The sequence below is a fragment of the Nycticebus coucang genome, chromosome 7 (assembly GCF_027406575.1).
Source record: "Nycticebus coucang isolate mNycCou1 chromosome 7, mNycCou1.pri, whole genome shotgun sequence".
NCBI lineage: Eukaryota > Metazoa > Chordata > Mammalia > Primates > Lorisidae > Nycticebus > Nycticebus coucang.
The window spans coordinates 116,726,491-116,751,409 of record NC_069786.1 but is presented as its reverse complement, the minus strand read 5'-3'; the positions used below and the strand labels follow the sequence as shown (position 1 = coordinate 116,751,409).

Genomic DNA, 24,919 nt, shown 5'->3' with positions numbered 1-24,919 from the left:
GCTCCCCAAAGACCATACACAAGTCCTGCTGCTTGCCATTTTTATTTTCCTTGTGACAGACAGACAGCTGAATGGCTGGGGGTGGTCAGGACAACATGGGCAATAGGGATTGAATGGAAGGGAAAACTTCATAAAAGTCAATAAATAAATAAATATCCATTGGAAGAAGGGCAAAGGCCATGGAGGGGTGATGGGGACATCATGCCAGCATGGAGTGCCCAGAGCTGCATCCACTGGATGGAAGATCCAGCTTGAGTCACCACTTGCTGCTCCAGCTGTCCACTCTGCTCCTCCCGGATGCCAGCAGCTGGCCTGCCCCACTTCACTTGCGGCCACCTCCTCTCCCTCCCATGCCTCACTGCCCTCTCTTCTGTCCTGGCTCCATGGCACTGTCTCTGTATCCTGCCCCTGCTTCACCAACACTCCCAGCCCTCCACCCTGACACCTTGGGCTCCTTCCTCTTCCTCCTTGCCGGCCACACACTTCCCCATCCTCTCCCAAGATGCACTGTCCCCACTCCAGAACCTTCCTAGGGCCTCCCCTCCCTCGGGTTCATTTCCTCTTTACTTCCCTATTCCCTTCTTGCCCCTCTTCCCTATTCCCACCCCTGCCCAGCCTGGCCAACTGGTCTCTACTTCTGCCTCTGGCCTGGGGTGGCATCAGGCCAAAGCCCCAGGGCCTCTGTCCCTGCAGATCCATGAGGTAAGAGCCTGGCCAGATGTTGCTGCTGGTGGTATCCGAAACCCCCAAGCCCACCCTGCTCAGTGTGGGCTCTGGAATGTCCCGATGCATTGTTGGGTGGGAACCCCCAGTCAAAGCCCAAGACTGGGCTATGGTCCATGCCACTAGAGGCCGCCGGGGTAGGAACGCAGCAGAACCTTGTGGCGGGTGGCAGCCTCAGCCCGGCGCCGCCGCTGCTCACTCAGGAACTCCTTGAGCCTGTTGGTGGTGAAGGTGAGTGTCTGGCGGCGCAGCTTCATCAGGTAGGCGTCCTGCAGCCAGGGGTGGGCCAAGCAGTCCTGCAGGGAGGGCCGGCTCCTGCCAGGCCAGGTCAGGGATCATGAGGCCAGCGTGGTGGCTCCTGGTGTGGGCAGGGCTCTGTCCTCCCCCAGACCCAAGTCCCAATCCTGGATCCACACCTAGGTGTGTGATTTTGAGCAACTGGGGCTTAGCTTTCCAATCTCTGGAATGGGGACAGTGATTCTGCCTCTCACAGGGCTGTTACCGGCTTTAAGCAGCAGGTAGTATGGCCATTTAGAGAAGTAGCTGAAGCAATATATTATCAGTGGCAGAGAGGAGCTAGGGGACCTTTGGCACAGGCTGGGCCCAAGTGCTGAGGCCAGGGGCAGGAAGTGCTGGGGGTGGCCAGGGATGGTGCTCACTCACCAGGGATGTACTGAGAGGACCTTTCGTAAGAAGAGGGTAGCACTCTGGGATGTATTGGGGTATAGCTGGAAGGCATCAAAGCGCCCCCCTACAATCCGAGCCTCTGTTTCCTGTGGGTCTGGCTCATAGAATGGGGAGCATCCACTGAGCCTGTTGTGGAAGACAGTATAGTTGACACATGTGGACTGAAGGTCTATATGCAGTCCTGGGGGACATTAGTGTTGGGGTTCTGAGATACACAGCACTCAAGGACAATGCCACCCTGTACCTGGGTGTGTGTGTGAGGGCATGTATGTGCTGGGAAGGGTGCACGGGGGAGAGGGCATAGGCAGAAGGTGTTCTCAGAGGTCACGGTGTGGGCAGAGGGGATGGTAGGGCCGGGGTACTCACATGATGTAGGCGAGCACACCCGCTCCCCAGATGTCTGTGGTAGAGCCAATGGGTTCTCCCTTCACCATCTCAGGAGCTGACAGGAGAACAGAGGCTAAGCTCACCCAGCTTCCTAGTAGCAGGGGAGGGGGGTGAGGCAGGGGAGCTCCTGAAGGCTTGAGGAGCAGGATAAAGCCAGGTCCTCAGACCAGGGCAGCAGGCCCCAATGTCAGCAGGCAGGACACAGGTGGGGGCAGCCCCATGAGAGATGTGGGACACCAGAGGGATTAGTCCAGACACTGAATGGTAGGGGTGCCCAGAACTCCAGAGGAGCTGAGAACCAGGGTCACTGGCTCCATCAGGTCAGCTCTGAAGTAGGGCTCAGACACCAAGATAAAGAGCCTTTGAAATCAGCCTGGCTGGCTCTAATCCCAGGTCTGCCAGTTCTAGCTGTGGGACCCTGGGTGATTTACTAACACTGCTCTCCATTGCCTCATCTATAAAATGTGGCTTATAGAATGCTCTGAGGAGTAGAGATAACACAAGTCAAGTATTTAGAAGGTAGCTAAATCATAGCTGGTTTTCCTTATTTAAATAAAATAATAATTTATTCTCCTGTCCTTTCAGATTTAGCAAATCCTGACTCTACCATTTATAACTGCCTGATTGGACCACTACTTAACTTTAGTGTGCCTCTGTTTCCTCATCTGTAAAAGGAGGGTCACATTATACCAAACTCCAGGGCTATTGTAAAAACCAATTTGGAAAGAAAGTCCACGTAACGGACTTAGTTCATTGCTTGCATACAGTAAACACTCAATAAATGGCACATATGTGGATGAAGTGCGGTGAACCCTGGCTGCTGTCCCTCTAGCAGTATCTGCACCACCCTGGCTAGCAGATGGTCCCCTCACCCATGAACTCCAGCGTGCCCGTGCGGTGGCCAAGGGGCTTCAGGGCCTGAGGGTTGTAGGGCTGGGCACTGCCAAAGTCCACAATCTTGAGGGTATTGTCAGGGGCCAGCAGCAGGTTGTCTGGCTTAATGTCTAGGTGTAGCACATGGCGGCCATGGAGGTAGTCCAGGCCTTGTAGCAGCTGTACCATGTAGGTGACCACGTCATCTTCTGAATACCGGAACCTAGAGGCAGGGGTGGAGCTGGTGATCTCCCAGCCAAGCCTCTCCCCACTCCCACTGCCCACTCCCCAGAACACCCAGCTACCTGTCACTGAGCCCACAGAGGAGTTCCCGGTTGCCGCAGCTCTCAGCAATGAGCACAAGGTAGCGAGGGGTGATGTAGGCCTCGTGCAGGGACATGAGCCGCTCATGGTGCAGCCTCCGTAGCACCTCATATTCCTGCAAGACTCGCCGCTTGCCCTCAGCTGCATAGGGCACAATCTTGGCCACAAACGTTCTCCCTGTGGCATTCTCCCGGCATGTTCGCACAACACCAAAGCGGCCCCTATGAGCGTTGAGGGGGACACCACAGGCTAAGACAAAGGAGGGGGACACTTCCATAGTGAAGGCTAAAGCAGGGGGCAAGAAATCTCCAGTGTGCCCTGCAGATTTCAATCCTAGGAACCAGACTTTGAGTCCCACCTTGGCCGCTCACTGGCTCTATACCTTAGGCAACTCCTATCACTTCTCAAACCTCACTTTTCCCATCTGTGAAATGGGCAGCCATAGTAATTCAGTGCATAACTCCCTTTCAGAGTTGTGAAGATGAAATGAAATCAGATGGCTAAAGCACTTGGTACAGGGCGGGGCGCTGTGGCTTACATCTGTAATCCTAGCACTCTGGGAGGCTGAGGTGGGTGGATTGCCTGAGCTGGCGGTTCGAGACCAGCCTAAGCAAGAGCAAGACCCTGTCTCTCAAAAAATAGCCAGGCATTGTGGCAGGCACCTGTAGTCCCAGCTACTTGGGGGGCTGAGAATTGCTTGAACCCAAGAGTCTGAGGTTTCCGTGAGCTGTGACGCCATGGCACTCTACTGAGGGTAACACAGTGAGACTGTCTCAAAAAAATTTAAAAAAGGGCGGCGCCTGTGGCTCAGCGGGTAGGGCGCCGGTCCCATATGCCGGAGGTGGCGGGTTCAAACCCAGCCCTGGCCAAAAAAAAAAAAAAAATAAAAAAATTAAAAAAAAAAAAAATAAAGCACTTGGTACAGTACCTGGCATATTTGCTTTTTTTGTTTGTTTGTTTGTTTTTTTGTAGAAACAGAGTCTCACTATGTTGCCCTCAGTAGAGTGCCGTGGCGTCACACGGCTCACAGCAACCTCTAACTCTTGGGCTTACGCGATTCTCTTGCCTCAGCCTCCCAAGCAGCTGGGACTACAGGCGCCCGCCACAATGCCCGGCTATTTTTTTTTTTGTTCGTTTGGCCGGGGCTGGGTTTGAACCCTCCACCCTCGGCATATGGGGCCGGCACCCTACTCACTGAGCCACAGGCACCGCCCAGTACCTAGCATATTTGAACCCAGCAGTTCTGAGGAGCCAGATCTCAGCACCTTCCCCAACCCCAGTCAGGACAGTTTGGTCTTCTGTGTCCCCTGTGTTCACCCCGTTCCTCCCTCTGTTCTCCTTCCCTTCCCCTGCCTTGCTTGCCTGGCCTTCTCCTCCAGGAACGTGTAGGGTTTCTGAGGGGGGCCTTGTCGAAGAGTTGTACTCTCTGGCTTGGGAGAACTGTGGGGACTGCTCCCAAGGGAGCTGACTACCTCCTGGGCTGGGCTGAGGCTCTGCACAGTCACCTTGGGCTCAGGAGGGGGCTCAGGGCCTGGGGGCTCAGGGGCCGGTGGTGCAGACACAAAGGAAGTCACCATATACAGGGAAGCAGAGGAAGGTGCTGGTTTAACCCCTTCAGGGGTGGAAACTGGGGTAGGGGTCCCAGTGTCAGAGACAAAAGACTTGGGCTCATTTGGAGTGACCTGGACACTGGGTGGGGTGGGCTCTGCTTGCCGGGCAGCCTGCAGGCCCCTGTGCTTTCGTGGGGGGGTTTGGGGTGGTGGACCCACAGCCTTGAGGGAGGACAAGGCCTGGCTGGGGGGCATGGAGGAAGATGAGGGGCTGAGAGTGACTGATGGGGAGGCTGGGGGAGTAGTTGCTGGGGGCAGGGCTGGTGAGGTAGGAGAGTCAGGAGGTGGGGCCCTGGCTGGCCCTGAGGTAACAGGGGTCTCTTGGTGAGCAGCAGATGGCAGAGCTGAAGAATCTAAGAGACAAAGAAAATCATTACCACCATGGTGCCCTGGGGCAAAGCTTTGGTATTCCAAGGGTGGAGTGGACCCTGGGCTCAGGTGGGTCCTTCCTTCTCCTGTGTCCTCCCCCATCACACTGACCTTGAGTGCCCCTGATGAGGACCTTCTCAGAAGGGTTGCTGAAGGGCCCCTGCCCAGCACGGTTGGCACAGGCCACACGAAACCTCACGTTCACACCAATGGGCAGGTGGGTCACATTATAGTAGCAGTCAGGGATGCCTGAGCTTACAGGGTGCCAGACAGACTCCCCTGTGGGCACATGGGAGAGGGATGAGACCACAGAAGGAGTGACCCAAGCTCCCAGAGAGCTACCTGTGAAAGGCTGATGAGGACCTCTCCTGTCCAAGAAGGGCACTTGCCTTCCCAGTCTCTTCTACCTTCCACCTGCCGCCCTCCCACTTCCATCTGCCGTGCCCCTCACCATCCACCCGCCGCTCCAGTGTGTATGTGCAAGGTGCCCGGCCGTCTCCTGGCTTCCACAGCACCAGTGCTGTGTCCTGGTAGGTCTGGGGCACCTCAGGAGGAGCTAGCTTTCCTGGGACTCCTAGAAAGAGAAGGGGAGTCGCAGTGAGCCCTTATGCTCCAATTAAGAGCCCCTCAAGCCTTGCCCCCCATCGCCATTACTACCCCCTTGGGCCCTGCCACAGGCTCACGGGCCACAGCCACGGTACAGGAGCTGGTGACGCTGCCTAGGACATTGGTGGCTGAACATTCATAGAGCCCGGCATGCCGCTTGCCCGCCCGAGGGATACTCAGCAGCTGCCGTCCATCTTTGCAGGACACGATGATCACTGAGGGCTCTGACCGCAGGGACTGCTTGTCTGGGGGCAGGGAAGAACAGCTGCTGAGTGGGGCAGCACATGTCCAGGCTGCCCTCACCAACTCCTGGCCCCAGCATCTCTAATTGTGCTTGCTATAAGGCCTAGCCTCTCCCATCCCCTGGTCTTGGGGACACTTGCCACCCCCATGAGAGACATAATCTCCTTACCTTTCATCCAGGAGATGTGTGGTGCAGGGCAGGCCGCCGGCAGGCAGAGCAGGGTAGCTGCCTCCCCGTCTAGCAGCACCTGGTCCTTGAGTTTGATGTGGAAGACTGGGGGGAAGTCTGGAGGGAGAGCAGAGACAGCCATCTGTCTGCAGGGACTCTGGCCCACTTATCGCTAAGGGAGGGGAGGATGTATGTGAGCTCTAGCAGCTGGCAGCAAGCCGAGTAAAAGGTTGTCTCTTCCCAGCCAGTTGTGGGAAATGGAACCCCATGCTATGCCTTTGAAAATTTTCTTTGGGGCAAGCATCACTTTCCCTAGGCCCTCACTGTGTGTAGAACTACCTTTCCTGGCACTATTGATGATGCTCCCTACCTGGTGTGCTTGTAAATCACTTAGAGCAGAGCAAACCTGGCACTGAGTATTCTCTAAGCATTTGTTAAATAAAACAAACAGGCTGGGCATGGTAGCTCATGCCTCTAATCCTAGCACTTTGGGAGGCTGAGGTGGGAGGACCACTTGAGGCCAGGAGTTCAAGATCAACCAGAGCAACATAGCAAGACCCTGTCTTTACAAAATGTAAAAGAATTAGCTGGGTGTAATGCTGCAAGACCGTTGTCTCAGCTACTTGGGAGGCTGAGGCAAGAGGATCACTTAAAACCAGAAGTTTGAGGCTCTAGTTTGCTATGATGATGCCTCTGCACTCTAGCCCAGTCAAGAGAGCAAGATCCTGTCTCAAATAAAATACAAAATAAAAATAAATAAAAATAAAAGTAAACAAATATTGAAAAATGATAATCTTTAAGATCCTATAACACCCACTCCCTCAGGGGCACCATAGGGCAAGTGAGATGAGTTAGTGACCTGAGCTGAAATGAGACTGAATGCAGAATGTTCAAGAATGTGCAGTCTTAGGTGGTGCCCGTAGCTCAGTCGGTAGGGTGCCAGCCACATACACTGAGGCTGGCAGTCCGAACCCAGCCCGGGCCAGCTAAAACAATGACAACTGCAACCAAAAAAAAAAAAATAGCTGGGTGCTATAGTGAGTACCTATAGTCCCAGTTACTTGGGAGGCTGAGGCAAGAGAATTGCTTAAGCCCAAGAGTTTGAGGTTGCTGTGAGCTGTGATGTCACAGCACTCTACCCAGGGTGACAGCTTGAGACTCTGTCTCAAAAAAAAAAAAAGACTATGCAGTCTTAAGAGATCTGACATCTAGGAAACCAGGGGCAGATCTGGAAGTGTGTCAGCCTCCTTCCCCCTCTTCCCACCTATAGTTCAGGGGATAGGGTCTTAGGCATTCTACATACTTCTTCAGGTCAACTAAGTTGTGAGAGGTTTTGTAGGGGCAAGTGACAGTATTTGTTTGACCTTGGATGGGTCATTTATCCCCTCAGAAGGGGAGGTGGCTCATGGCTATCATCCTAGCACTCTGGGAGGCCAAGGTTGATGGATTGCCTGTGCTCACAGGTTCAAGACCAGCCTGAGCAAGAGCAAGACCCCATTTCTAAAAAAAATAAAATAAAAATTCTTATCTATAAATTGAGGAAAATAATACCAAGCTCAGAGGATTGCTGTGAGAATGAAGAGGCATGTAAAGTGCTTAGCACATGTCTCGTACAAGTACTTGTAAATATTAGCTTTGATGTCCTTATTGTCTCCTTAATATGCCCCATAGAGAACCAGGAGCAGACCCCCAGAGAAAAAGGCTGTTTCAGCAGAGAAGCTGCCTTCACAGCTGGTTGGTGACTGTGCCCACGACAGGTACAGGAATGAGATCAGAGTCTTTGCTCCAGTGTAGCCACCCGGTGGCTCCTTAGTGACCTGAAGATTTGAGTTAGTGATCCCAGGAAATGTCCCCTTAGAAAAATCACAGTCTGGACAAAGAGGAGACTTGGGTAGTGATGTGAAGGGGATTTCACCTGGGCAGAGAGAATTGAGAATTTCTGGGAGCCCCAGATGTTGCCTGTCTGAAGAGCCAAGAGGGACTGAGAATGGGGATGAGCTGGACAGGAGAGGATGATCTAGACAGCAGCATGTCCCCTTTTTTCCACTGAATCCCATTGTTCCCCAAGGAAAGGTCCTACAATGAGGCTCCAACAATATTGTGAAGTTTCAGTGATTGCTTCCAGGCCAAGTGAGGATACTGGGTAGCAGGGAGGGACAGGGAGGCCCAGAGGAGAGGTGAAAGGTGACCTGGGCCCAGCTCTGCCAGCCCCACCCCATTCCCCAAGGCCCAGTCCTAGCCAGTAGTGTGGACTGGGACAGTCTTCCTCCTGTGCAGAGCAGAGAGGATGGGGTCAAGGGACACTGCCTGGGCAGGAAATCAGCTGCACAAGCAAAACTGAGTGGGAGGAAAGCCCCAGGTGGGAAGGGATCAGCTGTCCCCAGTCCTCTCTGCTGACTGATCTCCTTTCCTCTCCTTTCTACCCTCCCCCACCAGCTGGCCTTTCCTTCCTCTTCTTCACTATAGCACCCACTGCCCTGGCCAAGGTCAGACACAATTCCTTCAAGCCCAGTTGAGGGAAGGCTAAAACCATTCTGAGGAGTTTTACTAGGAAATGGTAAGAGCAGAACTGACATATAAAGATCCTGCACACAGGCCAAGCACGGGGGCTCACACTTGTAACCCTAGCACTCTGGGAAGGTTGGGCAGGTGGCTCGCCTGAACTCAGGAGTTTGAGACCAGCCTGAGCCAGAGTGAGACCCCGTGTCTACTAAGAATAGAAAAACCAGCCAGGCCTTGTGGCAGACGCCTGTAGTCCCAGCTACTTGGGAAGCTGAGGCAAGAGGACTGCTCAAGCCCAAGAGTTTGAGGTGCTATGAGCTATAATGCACAGAGTGAGACTATCTAAAAAAAAAAAAAAAAAAAAGACAGAGAGATCCTGCACACAGCTGGCTTGGTGGGCTGAAAAGACCAGCCTCCCAAAGCCTTCAATGTAGTCCCTGAGTAATGCCCCTTTTCAGGTGGGAGATGGGTGACCTGGGTGGAGAATGCCTCCCTCCCTGCAGCCCCAGGACATTTGGGCAGAGAAACAGAAAAGGGCACAGCCCCAGCCCTCTCCCCCCAGCCCTCTCCCCCCAGAGTCCTTCAGGGCTCTTCTGCACAGAGGTGCCTTTTGTGGGGGCAAGGGAGTCAGAGAGGGGCAGTCCGGTGTTCAGAGCTGTAGAAAGAGGGAGACTCAGTGGCACAACCCAGATTGTGGTCCTCTAGATTGGGCGAGAAAATAAGTGGCTTTGAGTTACACACTCAAGTGCACACTCATCTGAAGCGGGGTGTGGGGCAGGGAAGCACTATCCTGAGTGCCTTCAAAACTGCAACCAGTTACAGACACCTTCCAAGGTCTCCTAGGAGAGGGGAGGTCAACCACAGGCAGCATAAGCATGGTGTCCCGAAGCTGTTTCTGGGACCTGGCTGCAGAAGGTCAACACAGACCACCTCTGGCTCCTCCACTTCCTAACCCTGCGACTTGGACAAGATCCTTAGCATCACTAAGCCTGCTTCCTCACTTGTAAAATAGAGACGATGGTAATGGTTCTCCAACAATGTTGAATGAGGCAGGCTTATCAAGTGCTTCCTAGAACACTAGGCTTGCTGATGAATGGCAGCCGCTGCTATTACTACCTATTATCCTACTATTATTGCTTTCCTTACTGCGCCCCTCCCCCCTGTCCAGGCTCCTCCAGGTGGCTCAGCTCCCACCCACAGATGGCCTGCACAGAACTGGGGGCGGTGGGGGTGGGGGTTGGGGGGCGAAGGGGAGGTACTCACCTAGCAGGCCTCTTATTACCTGACTCACTGCGCACATACTGGTGACCCAAGTCCTCCTGGATGCTGGCGGAGAGGTTTGGTTGTGATAACCCCTTGTCCTTCCGCAACCGAGAGAGGCCCCAGCGGAGCCGGCTTCGGCTTTCCCCTGCCCCTGTGAAGCCCAGGCAGGTGAGAACTTACCACCCCCATCTCCCCCGTCAGAGCTCCCACCCAGGAAGCTCCCACCACTCCCTCTGCAACCTCAGGCCAGGCACAGGTAAAGGAGCATCTAGCCCCACCCTGCCCTCCAGCCCTTCCCTCCTATCAGGGCCTCCAGCACCTCCCCCACCTCTCCCTCTGGTGATGTCCCCAACCCTCAGCTCCTCCCACAGTCTCTCGCCAGGGCACCCTACCCTCTTCCGCACTCTGCACTTGCCCCCTACCCCTGCCCCTCCTCACCGGAAGAGCCAGAAGTGGCACTGGCTTCGGAGCCAAGAGACTCAGCAGAAGGCGTGGTGGCACCCGGCTGGGCAGCCAGCTGGTTGTGCGGGATGCCGAGGCGCCTCAGACTCTCGCCTTCCGACGTGGCCCTGCGCAGCCTTCCGAACAGGGGCGTGCTGCGGCCCGACGCGCCCCCAGAGTCCTCACTGCTGCCGCTGCGCTGCAACCGGCTCGATAGCCGCTCCAGCGTGGAGCTGAGCCTCCTGCGCACGGTCAGCACCGGGGACCCCCGCGCCGAGCTCCCGCCCTCCGAGCTCTCCCCGTCCCCGCCGCGGGCCTCCCAGGTCGGGTGCCGCTGCGCGGGCGGGGTCCTCCGTAGCCGCTGCGACAGCGACAGCGAGAGGCGGCGGACTAGGCCGGGTTCCCCGACCGCCCTGAGGTCCTGCACCGAGCGCGAGCGCTCGGGCCGTCGCACAAGCTCCAGCGGGGTTCCCGCCGGGCTGGGCCGGTACATGCCGTCCTCCTCTGAGGCCCCGCGGAAGGGGCCGCGCTCCTCCGAGCGCGAGCGGCTCAGCAGCCGCAGCCCCCGCGACAGGGGCGACTCACGGCTGCGCTTGAACTTAGCCTCAAACACGGCCTCAGACTCCAGGTTCTCAATGCTGCTGCTGAGGCTGCTGCCTGTACTTGGGAGCACCGTGCGGACCCGGGCTTTCTCGACTAGCACTGGGGGAGCTGCGGCTGAGGGCAAGCGTTTCTCAGGGGCTCCGGGAGGGGGAGAGGCCACCCTGGCGAACACGGCGGCGTGGGGCTTGGGCTCTGACGGAGGCGAAGGCGCAGTAGGGCTCTGAGGGACGCCCCGGGCGTGGCCCGACAGCTGAAGCGAATGTATGATCTGAGCATAGGGCGTGAGGGGCAGCGTCGGGGTTTGCAGGACCACTGGGGACTGTGCGGGCTTGGAGGCTCGGACTGGCTCTGGCGTGGGCTCTGGCGCCTTGTCTTGGGCAGGCTGGGTTGCCGAGGTATGCGGAGCATCACTTGGCGGGGTGGCGGAAGGTTCCGCAGACTTGGGGGCACGGGATTTGGGGGCGCTGGGCCGCGCAGGGCTGGATGGCTGGGCCTCGCTGAGGGCAGATAGAGAGGGAGACTCCTGCAGCCTGCGGGCCCCAAGCCTGGCTATAGGGATCTCAAGGGGGGCCCCAGCGCGGCGGTGCCGTCCTCGGGGCTCCGCCTCACCCTGCGAGAAGCTGCTGCTCTTTTGCAGGCCTCGAGTCTCGGGTGGGGGCTGGTGGTGGGGTGCTGCCTCGCTGGAGGCAGCCCGTGCCATCCGGGGATCCCGGGCACGGCCCCCCAGGCTCTCCAGCAGGGGACCCCTGAGGCCGCTGACCTTGCCATCCTCAGGGCTTCCCCGCAGTAGCCGCTGGCGCAGGGCCTGCAGCCTCTGGGCGTACTCGCCCTCGCCCAGGCCTCCCCGGGCCAGGCGAGTGGCCCCCGGGCTGGGACTCCGGCGCTGCGGCAGCTCCACAGAGGCAGCCTTGTGCAGGCCCCGGCCCGGTTCCCGCGGCCCGGCCCGGGTCAGGGCGCTCTCAGCCGAGCTGCCCCTGCGGAGCTCTCCCCGCCTGGGGCTGGGCCCAGCTAGGGGCTCTTGGCCTGGGGAGGGGAGGGCCTGAGGGCTGGGAGCCTCCTGATCCTGAGGTGGAGCCCTTCCCTGTTCTTGCCAGTCCATGGGTGTGGAAGCTCCAGCCTCTGGGGTCCCCAGGGCCTCATCCTCAGTGGGAATGTCTGTGAGGGACACCCGGGAGCCAGAGAACTCAGGCTGCAGGGGGCGGGGCACTGAGGGCAACTCTTCAAGCTCTTCCTCTTCAGAATCCGAGGAGGATGAGAGTCCCCCGCTGGGGGCTGGTCTTCGGGGCATGGCCACCCACACCCGCTCTGGAGGGGCCCGCAGCAGTTCCGGGATGGGGCGCAGCACCAGGTGGCACTTGTAGCTGATCTGGGAGCGCTGGAGAGAGGGTACTAGGGTCAGATTTGAGGGACCCCCCCCAGGGCAGGATTGGCCATCCCAGGCCCCCTTCAGCTTTAGGGAAGAAGGCCTAAGCAGGCAGAGAATCCGGGACAGGAAGGAAGCAAGAAGACAAGCAGGAGGTGAGGGCAGATAGGAAAAAAAAAGGGAGAAGAAGAAGGTGGACAGGGCAGAGGCAGTGCCCAAACTCACCTGCCACTTCCGCCGGGAGAGGAATAGCTTTAGGTGATCCGTGCTCACCTCTGCACCCTTTGCCTGAGTCTGCAAAACCAGGAAAGGGGGCCTGAGGAAAAGCTGTCAACCTAGATCATCAAGGTTTAACAATGAAGTGACAAAGTCCACAGCAGAGACAGTGGACCCAGCAGCACTGAGTCTGGGCTCTTGGGGGGTCCCCTTCCTTTTGGGTTTTTCAGGACAACGCCCATAGCCAAGGTGCACATCTGTATACAAGTTATCTGAGCCTAAGAGGAGAGGCAAAAACTGGTGGCTCCCAGGAGGCCCCCAGGAGGCCCTAACCTAACATACTGCCCTGGGTGACCTGGGCCCTGGCTCCCCAGATCCCATATGTCTCCATGTAGGCCAGCACCCCAATGCCTGAAGCCTTGGTGGTCCAGACCCATACAGATGCTGCCCTCTGCCACCCTTCCAGACTCTCTCTTCTGGAGTTCCTTTCTGGTCTGAGAAAGGAAGCTTACTTCAAGGACTGACACCAGAATGACCTCAGCCTTTAGTTGACCCACCACAGCCTTCAATGGACAGCTTATTTAGTGTTCTTTCTGGACCCTCCCCCCAGGCCTGGCACTATGCCTGAGGCACTGGAGTTTGAATGATGAACCCTGCCCACATGAAACTGGGGCTGAGCCAGGTAGGCAACCTGCCATCCCCAGTGTGGGATCCATACAGGACAGAGGTGGGCACATACAAGTGAACCCTGAACCACCACGATGGGGCCATCTAGACCTCCTTGGAGGTCTTGGGGTCCATGATATCTCAGCTTGATTACTGATTTGAGCCTCAATTTCCTTACCAACCAAATAGGAGTAATACCTTCCTTTGCAGAGCTGTTGTGATATATATATCGCCTAACATTAGGCATTAGTTACTGCACATAGTAGGTACTCAATAAATGGAGCTCTTAGTAACATTCTCTCTCCTTCCACCTTTTGTATCACCACTTTGCAGGACTCACTCTGAACCAAGGATGTTCTAGGGTCTCCTCTGCAGTAGGTCTCCTGTAAAAGAATGAGTATTAAGATGGAATTTATATCTATCATTCATTCATTCATTCAATGTGTGAGAAAACAGGGCCCTAAGGAGCAGGGCTAGCATGTCTAAGGGCAGAGGCTTGTATGAATAGGTGGATGGCATGTGGGTGACCCTGCAGGTGCAGGGCTCCCCAGGGCCTAGTACTCACAGCCGGTCCTGCACTAGCACTTTGATGAGGAAGCCCCGGGCCTCCCTGCTCAGACTCAGGAATGTGGTCTCCTCAAAGGCCACGTTGTAGTTTCGGATGTTCATCAACGTTGTCCGATCGTTTTCCCCAACAAATGGGGAGATTCCCGTCAGACTGCAAGTGGAGAGGGCTGTTGTAAGGGGCAAGCAGGCCCTTGGGGTTGAGGCAGGGATGAAATGGGATGCCAGTGGGAGCAGAGGGCCAGGGACAGGTGGAGGCTCCAGGGCTATAGAGATAGCAGAGGCTGGGTGAAGTGAATCTGGGCAAGAAGCCAGGGCTTACAGACTTTGCCTGTCCTGCATGAGCAGTGAGGCAGTACTGCCTCGGGACCTGGTTGCCTGTGCTTTAGACGACCTGTTCTGTCCCTTCTCCAGTATGGTCTCTCCATAAGGTGAGGAGTCTGTGCCAAGGAAATGTCCCATCCTAAGCCTGAGTGCTGTCCCCTTCTAATCTATGTTCTGGACACTCAGGGCCAAGTAGTTTCCTGCCTCGGCATTGAGCCTGTGCTGTCCTCTCTTCATCCTGTATGCCCACCTCTTTTGGCGGGGCATGGTGGGCATGCAGACCAGGGCATCCACCTTCATGCACATGAGGCCCCTTTCAGTGCAGGAAGGAACAGGGGCATGGAAGAGAAGGGGGTGGGATGAAAGCTTGAAAATGTTAGGGGTAGGTCTGCCAGGAGACAGTGAGGAGACTGCAGAGTCTTACCAGAGGAAGGCGACGACACCCACGGGCCTGTGGGAAAAGAAGAGTGGACAGGTAAGAGGCTGTCCATCTTGCCCCAGAGGCAATAGTTCTCTGCTGCCATTAAGCTGAGTGAGGTAGGTCCTCCCTGAGAACACTGCTATGGACAAATAGGCACTGGAGGTGCCTCACAGGGAAGACCCTGGACCCAGACTTCCAGACATGCGTGGAGGCCAGGCTGGCCCAGGAAGCCTGAAGTCTGGGAAGTCTGGGGACCAGGCCTGCCACACTGAGGAAGGCACAGTGGCTGCTGAGGGAGAGGCCCAGGCCCCCCAGGAGCTGTGAGCAAAGGACCGACAGGGCTGAGGCCCTGAGGGGTGGGGTCAGCCCTGACTGATGAGTGGTGGAGAGTAACGGGCAGGAGACCCTGCAAGCAATGCTACCAGCCAGCCATCAGAGAAGGAACCAAGACTTAATAAAGCTCCTCTCTGCCAGTGAGCAAGTCCCCAGCATGGCAGTGAGGGCAGTTGCCCTGCACCTACCCCTCTCCCCCAGCATCCCAGCATGTCAGCAGTTACCAGATGTCAGTGACTCCAGACACAGGGCTCTGATTGACAATCTCGGGTGCCACAAACTCAGGTGTGCCATATTGGCAGTATTGAGGCTCTCCTGGAGTCAGCTCTTGGGCATTCCCAAAATCGCAGATCCGCACCTGCTCTTCACCCCTTGCACCGTCCCATATCAGCAGGTTCTCAGGCTGAAAGACATAAGACAAAGTGTGGGAGCTCAAAGAAGATAGGAAGACACCCCACTTGCTGGCTCCCACACGGGCTACCTACTCTCTACCCCCCATCTCACCTTGACATCGAGGTGCAGCACATAGCTCTGGTGCAGGTAGCGTATTCCCTCTAGTACCTGCTGCATATAGACTCGGATCTGTGGAAATAGGGGGCACAGAGTCCTTGGGGTGGGGGGTGGGGTACTGTTTGATCACCACCAGGATTATGGCAAGAGTTCAGACCATCCCTGGGAATAGCTTTCAGATGGCTCGTGAAAGGAGGTGAAACATAGGTTGCCAAGATCCAGGGCTACTGTGCGCACAGGATAGGGATAGCACAAGTGTGAGGAGGAATCATATGCATTGTAATACATAGACTGTGCAGTGCACAACTTATATAGCTCTACATGGCAATACTGCAGTGAGATCAATACAATCTACAGGGGAGGCTTTTTCCAGGAGAAATGTTTGGGGATGTTTATATGAGGAAAACAACAGACTGGGGTGGGTTTGCTGAGAGTTAGAGCAGACAGTGCAAGTCCCAGTGCAAGCGTCATGAGCAGGTGGCTCTGCTGCCTGCCTAATAGTGTTCTCCACTACCACCCCACCCAGTTCTTTGTGGCCACAGTTGGCGTGCCCAGGACCTATCTGTCAGTTCTCAGAGCTCAGGTGGGTGAAGGCTAGTGCTCATCCTTGCCCCTGCCACCCACTGCCCTCACCTCAGACTCACACACGGCGGGTTTCCTGGCCATTCTTTCCAGCAGCTCCTCTGTGCAGCTACATCTGAGATCAAGGAGAACAGTGCCCAGCACTGACAGCCTGGCCCACCCCAGAGCTCAAGGCAGGTCCCATCTCAGAACAGGGTTCCCCTTCCCCTTCCAGCACTTCTGATACCAGTCAGATACTGTGTCTTCACCCTTCCTCCCACATCTGGGTCTAGAGATGATGGGACAACCCCTGCTTGAATGCACACTCACTGTGGGATCTCAGGGAATATACTTAACGTCTCTGAGCCTAGGTTCTCTCCAGAGTAGAATGGGGTAACATTTCCTCTCCTGCTTACCCTGAGAAGTATTTATAGGGATCAAATTAGAGCAGAATTTTCTGTTGACACAGATGGAACTTCTTGAGAATGCTCCAGAAGTTACATGACATGGAATAATTTGTCATTTGCTGAGGTTTAGATTCAAACAGTGCAGACTGGGAGGCTTATGTGCTCTGCTCCTGGGAGTGACGAGCCACCACCCAGATAGGCATCCTTACCTCAGCGTGTCTTTGTTTAACCCTAGCTTCGTGAAAGGATAAAATCTGTCCTTTACAAAAAGAGCCTCCCATACAAAGGTAGGTATTGGTGCTCATCTGAAATGTGGTCGATTCCAATATTGTACTGAATCTTGTGATTAAAAAGCATATGCCATTTGTCAGCTCTGTGACCTCGGGCAAGTTATTTAACCTCTGGTGCCTGTTTCATCATGTGTAAGATGAGGCTAATAAAATTCCATGAGGTAGGTATTATGTATGAGGATTAAATAGGTTAATATTTGTAAAACTCTTAGAATACTGTCAGGCACATATTAAATGTTATATAAGTTTCACCTAAAAAAAATAGGCTAAAAAACAGTCTTCTCAGAAGTCTCCAGCCTTATCCCTCCCAATTGTCAATGGCACCACTTTGTTAACTGTAAAACATGTAAATTGGCTGTTACAAGACCCAGGCATTTAGGCATGGGTACCCCTAGCTCCCAGCCTGTCCTAGGATACAGCTCAGTGACAATGACCAGTCCCCGGTGCCTCTCAAAGGCCTCGTGGAAGTAGAGGATGCAGTCATGCTGGAGCCGGGCTAACAGCCGGGCCTCCCGACGGGCTGATGCCTTTGGCTTGGCCTGGCTGGGGATGAACTTGGCTGCAAATTCCAGGCCAGAGCTACGTTCCACCACACGCCGCAGGTAGGAGAAGGCACCCCTGGGTGACACAGAGAGACAGGGCTCAGTCTTCAGACCTAGGAGCTTTTCTTGAACCCTGATTCCAGCTCCCCTCCCAGCCCCACACCTGCCAATCTCCTGGTGGATGTCATAGAAGTCACTGAGTCGCCTTCCTCGATGCTCCTCATCCTCCCTGGCCCCCTCAACCTCCATAGCTGTCTGAGCTGGGGCAGAAATGTCCTGGTGTTAGGTGGGGAGGATGAGAAAGGGAGCAGGGCAGAGACTGGGACAGGTGGGTGTATGACAGAGACAGAAGAGCACAAGAATGTTGGGGCCTAAAGTGGGGGTGCTGGGCTGGAGGGTGTGGTGGTCAGTGGTCAGGAGTCCAGGCCTGAGGGCTTCCTGGGCAGGGCGGGGCTCATACCAGATTCCTCATACCAGATTCACTCTGCCCTTCTACCCTTGGACTTGTAGCCCACCTGCATGCACAGCCAGCTCGGCTTTGCAGGAGACCTCGCCTGCCAGGTTCCGGGCTGTGCAGGTGTAAACTCCTCCATCCTGGGTCCCTGTGCTGAGTACCACCAGGGAGCATTCATTCTCCTCATACACGAAGCTCACATGGTTGCTCTCGGCCAGCAGCACCTCGTCCTGCAGAGTTGGCTGTCACCTCCAGCCCAAGCCTCACGTCCACCTGCGACCCAACTTTACCTCCATGCTAGAGACCCAGTTTCACCTCTACCTCAAGGCAGCAGCTTCTGCATTGACAGCCTTGTACCTCTCAGCCAGACAGCCTCCTGGGTCCCATCTCCTCCTCCTAACCACACCTCTGCCTAGGCTCCCCTGTCTCTAACCTCTCAGGACCCCCCACCCCCAGGCTCCCAGCCAGCCCCAGGCTCTGACCTTGTACCACATGATGTCTGGCAGTGGTTTCCCCTCAACCACCACAGCAAAGCGAGCAGTTTCCCCAGCCCCCACCTCCACATCTTCCATGATGGACTCAAACCGAGGGGCCTCTGAAATGAAACACACAGGGACGGGAAGGGAGGGAGCAGGATGCTGGCATCCGACTCTAAGGACCCATCACCACTGCCTCAGTCAGAATGCCAGAACTCCCCACCCCAACCTCCCAGCATCCCGGTCACTCCCTACTCCCAGGGTCCCAAACTCAGCCCCTTGGAACACCAGAGTTCTTTGCTTGGACTATACTCTCCCTGTAAACCCAAACATGATGTTCTCCAAATCTCAGGAAACCAGCAGCCTTGCTTTGTTTGACCTTCAGTGTTCATTTGCCAGCTCTGAAATTAGGAGATTTTCACACACAAAGGAAATCTGGATTTCCTGCCTCTCAAGACTTGCCTCGGCAAGCCACTCCCTTCATTGCATGAATCCACTGAGGAGAAGCGACTCAATGCTGCCGCCTGTGGGTGGTTGCCCTTCTTCACAGCACCACCTCTCCAGCTTCTCTGACTTCACCTGCACCTGGCCCCTGCAGGCAGCTGTCTGTCACCCTGAATTAAGCTCATGGATGGCATTGCCTCTATCTTGAAGTTTTTCTTTCCAAGTGTTATTTAAATGTTTACTGCACCTTCCTACCATCTTGGGGCTGACAAGATGAACAAAAAGTAACCCCAAATATTAACTGAACAGCCTAGAAACTGACTCTCAGCTTAATTTTCCCACATGTGGCTGTGATTTCATTCTCCACACATATCACATGATCATATGATTTCCTGGCAAAGTGGCTTCTAATTCTCATGATGGAATTAAATACACATTTACTATGACTTCCAGCTACCTCCACCCCACTCCTGAGCATCTTTTTTTTTTTTTTTTTGAGACAGAGTCTCATCATGTTGCCCTTGGTAGAGTGTCATGACATTACAGCTCAGAGCAACCTCAAACTCTTGGGCTTAAGTGATTCTCTTGCTTCAGCCTCCAAGTAGCTGGAACTACAGGCGCCCACCACAAGGCCCAGCTATTTTTTTGTTGTAGTTGTCATTGTTGTTTAGCAGGCCTGGGCCAGGCTCGAACTCACCAGCCCCAGTGCATGTGGCTGGTGCCCTAACCACTTGGCTATAGGCACCAAGGCACCTCCTGAGCATGTTAAAGATCTCAGCTTTAAGGGGAGCAGAAGAGATCCAGGCATACAGGGAAAAGCAGGGTCACTGGTATAGCCTGGTGTCCTTCACAGGCACACAGACAAAAGGGGAGGCCACCCTGCGAGTGGGAGTGACACTACAGTGGGGTCAAGGTGGAGGAAATGGAGCCGTCACTTTACTTGCCCTACCTGGGTGGTGGGTGGTGGGCCTAGTGGATGGAGATATTCAGTATAACCCCAGACGTGTTTCAGCCCTTGCTGGCTGGACACAGTCTCCATTAGCCACTGTCCTTGCCAGACTGGGCTGCACAGTTTTCAGGGCCAGGGCCTCCTGAGACCCCAGGGCTCCTCCTCTATCTGGGAAGAAGGATGAGGCTTGCATCATAGGAGCAAAGTGGTGACTGAGGAGGGTGTGGGGCAGAGGCTGGGAAAGCGGGAAGACATACAGGGAACCCACTCCATCTACCATCCTCATAGCTGGCCAGGAGGTCACCTCTTTCTCACACACCCTATTACCACTTCTCTTCCACTTCAAAGACACCTGCCCTCCCCCTAGGAATCTGGTTCCCACTCAGCAGGGATGTGGCGGGGGCAGCTATGAAGGTCAAAGCACAAGAAGGTTTCAAGTTAGTTTCAGTGATTCTTTTTTTAAAGCACCAGAAAATGTCCATTTGCCCATGATAAGGTTGTGCTAACTAAAATGTCACTTTTTTTGCTTTTTTTTTTTTTGTAGAGACAGAGTCTCACTTTACCACCCTCGGTAGAGTGCCATGACATCACACGGCTCACAGCAACATCCAGCTTTTTTGGGCTTACGTGATTCTCTTGTCTCAGCCTCCAGAGCAGCTGGGACTACAGACGCCCCCCACAACGCCTGGCTATTTTTTGGTTGCAGTTTGGCCGAGGCCGGGTTTGAACCCGCAACCCTTGGTATATGGGGCCGGCGCCCTACTCACTGAGCCACAGGCGCCACCACTTCTTTTGCTTTTGGTTAGAATTATATCTACTCGGGCGGCGCCTGTGGCTCAGTCGGTAAGGCGCCGGCCCCATATACTGAGGGTGGCGGGTTCAAACCCGGCCCCGGCCAAACTGCAACCAAAAATAGCCAGGCGTTGTGGCAGGCACCTGTAGTCCCAGCTACTCGGGAGGCTGAGGCAAGAGAATCGCTTAAGCCCAGGAGTTGGAGGTTGCTGTGAACTGTGTGAGGCCAGGCACTCTACCGAGGGCCATAAAGTGAGACTCTGTCTCTACAAAAAAAAAAGAAAAGAATTATATCTACTCAGCAAGCAACACTATTACCTCATGTTTATCAGAAGCTCTGAGTGGCAGTTACATATGTTTAGAGTTAATTAGCGACTGGAAAACAAAACAAGTACTACCTAATGCATGCTATGGTGTGAGAGACTGCATTTTTAAAGGAGAAATTATAAAAAGTGTCCTTGCTGCAAAGGCTGAGAGGCTCTGTCAAACAGGCTTGTGTACAAGGGCATCCTCAGAGATGGGAGTCTGGTAATAAGATGCACTCTGGGTTTTTTTTTTTAATCAATTTGGTCTTCCTATCCTTGTTGTCTTTGAGATAATATTTCCTGTTGGATTTAACACAGGAGCTAGGAGCACTCACTGGCTTTGGAGTCAGGTAGCCAGACTTGAATCCAGATTCTGTACTTAAATAGGTTGTATGAACTTGGGCCAGTTACTTAGCACACTCTCTGAGCCTCAATTTCCTCATCTGTAAAATGGGGATAATAAACCAACCCTCATCTTGTAAGGTTGATGTAAATATTAAATGAGGTGATGTCATATAAAGTGCTTAGTACTGAGCCTGGCACATACTAGTTACTTAATAAACATCTTATTAGTATAATACTATTATTATTGTTATCATTAATATTAGTACTTGTATTATCATGGCCATTAGAGGGACAGGCTTGAGAGGGAAGATACGGGATTAGATTCCTAGCAGTGGCAGGTGAGTCATGTATACAGAAGTGTGAAGAGGGAGCTGTGGGCCCTAGAGGAAGATAAGGAGGTCAGTTGCCACCCACCTGCCAGTTCCAGTCTGACTGAGCAGGTCTTCGTGCCATGGCGGTTTCGGGCAGTGCAGGTGAGGGCCCCCATGTCCCGGCAGCTCACCCGGCAGATCCGAAGGCAGTACTGGTCATCATCCGGCTGGCTCAGCTCATACACACCTGCCCGTGCCTCTAGGAGGGCCCCTCTGCAGCTAAGGGACACATGATAGGGAGGTTACCCAGGATCTGTCCCAGGGAGATCTGGCCAGAATACGACTGCCATATGTGGGAACCAAGCAGAGGACCCACCTCCTCCAGACGACCTGGGCCTCCACGTGGTTGAAGGTGACAGTGACACTGGCAGGCTGTCCCTCCACCACATACACGACATCCGGTTTGTCCAGCACAACAGGAGCCTCCTCCAGGGCTGGGCCTGGGAAGAGGAGAGCACAGGCTCCATCTTGGGCTTGATGCCAGGCCTTTGGTACCCACCTCCCCTTTAATTCCCCAAATTGCCACTTGAGCTCCATTTTTAAAGGTGAGGAGCTGAGGCTCAGAGAGGTTTATCAACCTGTCCAGGAAACACAGCTGGAAAGCAGCAAAGCTGCAATTGGACTCCAGTGTGTCTGATCCCAAAGCCTCAGCTTCACCTATTGTGCCCTGCTGCTCTCAGGAGAGAGAAAGAGCACAGTGGGGGGTTGCAGCCTGCCCAGCCAGTTATTGTGTCCAGACCAGCCCTGGAGCCCCCCAACAGGTCTCTACTCCCTGGCCCAGCAGCTCTGCCCTACCCCACAGGGGCACCTGACTCACCATGTTCTAGCAGCTGCACGGATTCAGAGGGGGGTGAGGGCTTGCTGCTACTCTTGACAGTGGTGGTGAGGACCCGGAAGATGTGCTGGAGCCCCTTTCGTAGCCCTGTGGCCGCCCAGCCAGGCTCCCGCAGACCTGTGGCCAGCACTGTCCACTGGTCCGAGCCCAGCACCTGGTGCTGCACCGTGTATGTGAGGGAGTCCGGGTCTGACAGGGGAGAAGCTGCTAGAGCCTGACATTGTCTGGGCGGCACCCACTCTCCCCATCTAGCTAGCTCGGGACCCTGGAACTCATCATTAATCTGCTCTGAAATGTGCTTCAGTTTCTCCTGCTGCTACCTGCTCCCCCCGATCTGATCCTGCCTATCTACTGCTGCCCTGGTCAGGTTTAGCATCAACAAGGCTTCATTTACAGGCATGGAGGGGCTGGGCTTGCATTCCAAGTCCTTGCTACCTGAGGTTAGGGAAACTGAGGCACAGAGTGGGATGAGATCCTGGACAAGGGGAGGAAGGGGTATCTCCAGGATCATGACCCAGGCATCTAGTCCCTCGGAGAAAGGGAAGGGAATGTGGTGGTGCCCCATGGCTCCTCTCCTGACCCAGAGCCAGGGCCTCATCCACCCTGGAGGAAAGACAGGCAAAGCTGCTCCTGGCCATGCTCCCAGCAGTCCATCTGTTCCTGCCCCTGCCTGTGTGCTTCGGGGACCTGGCTCCTTTTGTGCCCTGCCGAGGCCTGCCCTCCACACCCCACCCACAACTCTGTGTGGTCCTGACCCACCGATGGCCATGTCCAGATTTCTGGGGGGGTTCCATGTGAGGGTGACCATCTTCCCAGTCACAGCCACCACCTGTGGGGCACCATCTGGGGGGCCTGGAACCACATCTGAAAGCCACACATCAGATGCCTACTGAGTCCTTTAGGACCTAGTAGCTCTGCAGGATCGCCAAGCCTCAGGGCAGCAGGCTGGGGTCCAGGGGCTCGGCCACAGGGGTAGGGACAAGGCTGGAGGGCTCCCAGGGGAGCAAGGGGGAAAGGAGCTGATGTGGAGTCCCTCCTCCCCCAGCCCTTGGGTCATAGCAGAGGCCAGGCTTTGGGCACAGCTGACTGGAGAGGTGCCCGTCTTACCTGTGACATATAGGTGGGCATAGCAGGCAGCTTTGCCAAGCTTATTGGCAATGACACTCTTGTAGACACCCGCATGCTGAGGCCCAACAGCAGGGAACACCAACCGATGTACATCCCTGTCTGATGGGGGAGGGACAGTGACATTGGGCCTGAGCTAGGATGATACTCTGAGGGGTGGGCCCATGCCACCCTGGGCTTGGCCCCTCACCTCCACCTACTTCAGGGAGGAGGCAAGGGAAAGCAGCAAGAAGTATGTCCACCAGGGCCAGGTTGGGACTGGCTTCCAAGTTGACAACTGTAGTCCTGGCCCCTATGGCCTGTCCCTCCAGTGGGTCAGGCCCAACATCTTACCATCTCCTTCCACACTGGGCCACCCACCCTCTAGGAGCCCTACTCCTGTTGACTAACCCCGAATCTCTACCCTTCTGCAGAGTCACAACCTCCTTGACAAAGCTCTGACAAAGCTTTGTTCCTAATGCCTGTCCTCTCATCCCCTCTTCTCCCTCCCATGCTGCTGCCAAACATCTCCAGGAGAGCATCAGGAAAGCCCTCCATGACTGGGGCCAAAGCCCATAGCCCAACCCTTTCCAATATCTCCTGCTGCTCCTGCATGCCTTAACTGACAAGCTATTGTGGCCCTGAACAAGCCTGCGAGTTCCATCTCTAGGTCTCTGTTCATAAGACTCCTCCCTTTTGGAATGTTCTGTCTCTCTCTCTTTTTTTTTTTTTTTTTGGCCAGGGCTGGGCTTGAACCCACCACCTCCAGCATATGGGGCCAGTGCCCTACTCCTTTGAGCCACAGGCTCCACCCTGTTCTTGCTCTCTTTTTTTTTTTTTTTTGAAACTGAGTCTCACTCTGTTTCCCTGGGTAGAGTGCTGCAGCGTCAACATAGCTCACAGCAACCTCAAACCTCTGGGATCAAAAGATCCTCTTGTCTCAGCTTCTCATAACTGGGACTATAGGTGCCCACCACCATGCCTGGCTAGTTTTTGCTATTTTTAGTAGAGAAGGGGTCTCACTCTTTCTCAGGCTGGTCTCAAACTCCTGAGCTCAAGCAATCCTCAATCCCCAATCCCCAATCCACCTGCCCAGCCTCCCAGAGTGTTAGGACTCAGGCACTACACTGGGCCTTGCCTTTCTCCTCTTACCTAAGGCTTCCTTCTCCTTCAAGATGTAGTTTATGAGTGCGGCCTTATGAATCTTCCCACACAGTGCCCTAACCCCCTCTGCCCCATCCACTGACTCCCTCCCAGGGCTCCAGGGCTCTCCTTATGCATCACTGGGCACGAGCCCACACTGCTTTGTGGGTGTGTATATGTGTGTGTGGGGGTTCTTCCTCTTTACTTGCATGAGCCATAGCACCTGACCCAGCCCACAAGTTCCCTAAAGAGAGGACTGACTGTCAGATCTACTTGTCCAGACCCAGGAGTTTGCATGCTGTAAGTTCCAAATACATTATAAATTATAAGCTGTCCGTGCCCAGCCTGTGTTAGGTACTTGACATGGTTCCCCCGCCCACAATCCTTTCAACAATCCGATAAAATGATCCCCATTTTACCAATGAGGTCAGAGACATTAATGGACTTGTCCAAGGTCACATAGCTAATAAATGATGAAGCATAGCAATGATGAAGCCATAGCTTGAACTTGGTTCCATCTGATTCCAAATCTCTTTCCTTACACCCTGCTCCATGAATGATAAGAAGGCTGTCTCTGGAGAGGACACAAGAGGAGGTCTGCACTGTCCTCCTTCACATCAGGACTGTCTCAAAACACCCCTCCTTTCTCTCAGTGGTTATCTCCGCATAGAACCGCCATCCATTCATTTATCTCTGCTGACACT

The 24,919-nt window shown here is 54.8% G+C and overlaps 1 protein-coding gene across 11 annotated transcripts in view; it reads right to left on the bottom strand.

Moving 5' to 3' along the window:
- Window positions 1-23: 23 nt before the first annotated feature.
- SPEG (striated muscle enriched protein kinase) overlaps window positions 24-24,919 on the bottom strand; it is a 58,549-nt gene continuing 33,653 nt past the window's right edge. For 9 of the 11 annotated variants that reach the window (XM_053597076.1, XM_053597077.1, XM_053597078.1 and 6 more), the window contains 28 exons: window positions 23,076-23,195; window positions 22,728-22,832; window positions 21,951-22,157; window positions 21,450-21,573; window positions 21,177-21,352; window positions 17,934-18,046; window positions 17,513-17,681; window positions 17,161-17,257; window positions 16,873-17,073; window positions 15,831-15,888; window positions 15,192-15,269; window positions 14,912-15,090; window positions 14,358-14,384; window positions 13,611-13,763; window positions 13,386-13,428; window positions 12,389-12,457; window positions 10,195-12,175; window positions 9,776-9,907; window positions 5,992-6,108; window positions 5,657-5,824; window positions 5,425-5,547; window positions 5,085-5,252; window positions 4,357-4,957; window positions 2,976-3,215; window positions 2,670-2,893; window positions 1,777-1,852; window positions 1,387-1,536; window positions 24-1,038 (listed from right to left, as the gene is read on the bottom strand). In XM_053597076.1, the coding sequence (XP_053453051.1) occupies window positions 846-1,038; window positions 1,387-1,536; window positions 1,777-1,852; window positions 2,670-2,893; window positions 2,976-3,215; window positions 4,357-4,957; window positions 5,085-5,252; window positions 5,425-5,547; window positions 5,657-5,824; window positions 5,992-6,108; window positions 9,776-9,907; window positions 10,195-12,175; window positions 12,389-12,457; window positions 13,386-13,428; window positions 13,611-13,763; window positions 14,358-14,384; window positions 14,912-15,090; window positions 15,192-15,269; window positions 15,831-15,888; window positions 16,873-17,073; window positions 17,161-17,257; window positions 17,513-17,681; window positions 17,934-18,046; window positions 21,177-21,352; window positions 21,450-21,573; window positions 21,951-22,157; window positions 22,728-22,832; window positions 23,076-23,195 (6,092 nt within the window). In that variant the 3' untranslated portion in view covers window positions 24-845. Of the gene's footprint in view, window positions 1,039-1,386; window positions 1,537-1,776; window positions 1,853-2,669; window positions 2,894-2,975; window positions 3,216-4,356; window positions 4,958-5,084; window positions 5,253-5,424; window positions 5,548-5,656; window positions 5,825-5,991; window positions 6,109-9,775; window positions 9,908-10,194; window positions 12,176-12,388; window positions 12,458-13,385; window positions 13,429-13,610; window positions 13,764-14,357; window positions 14,385-14,911; window positions 15,091-15,191; window positions 15,270-15,830; window positions 15,889-16,872; window positions 17,074-17,160; window positions 17,258-17,512; window positions 17,682-17,933; window positions 18,047-21,176; window positions 21,353-21,449; window positions 21,574-21,950; window positions 22,158-22,727; window positions 22,833-23,075; window positions 23,196-24,919 lie in introns of those variants that run through there. The other 2 variants (XM_053597084.1, XM_053597086.1) reach the window with 2 other exon arrangements.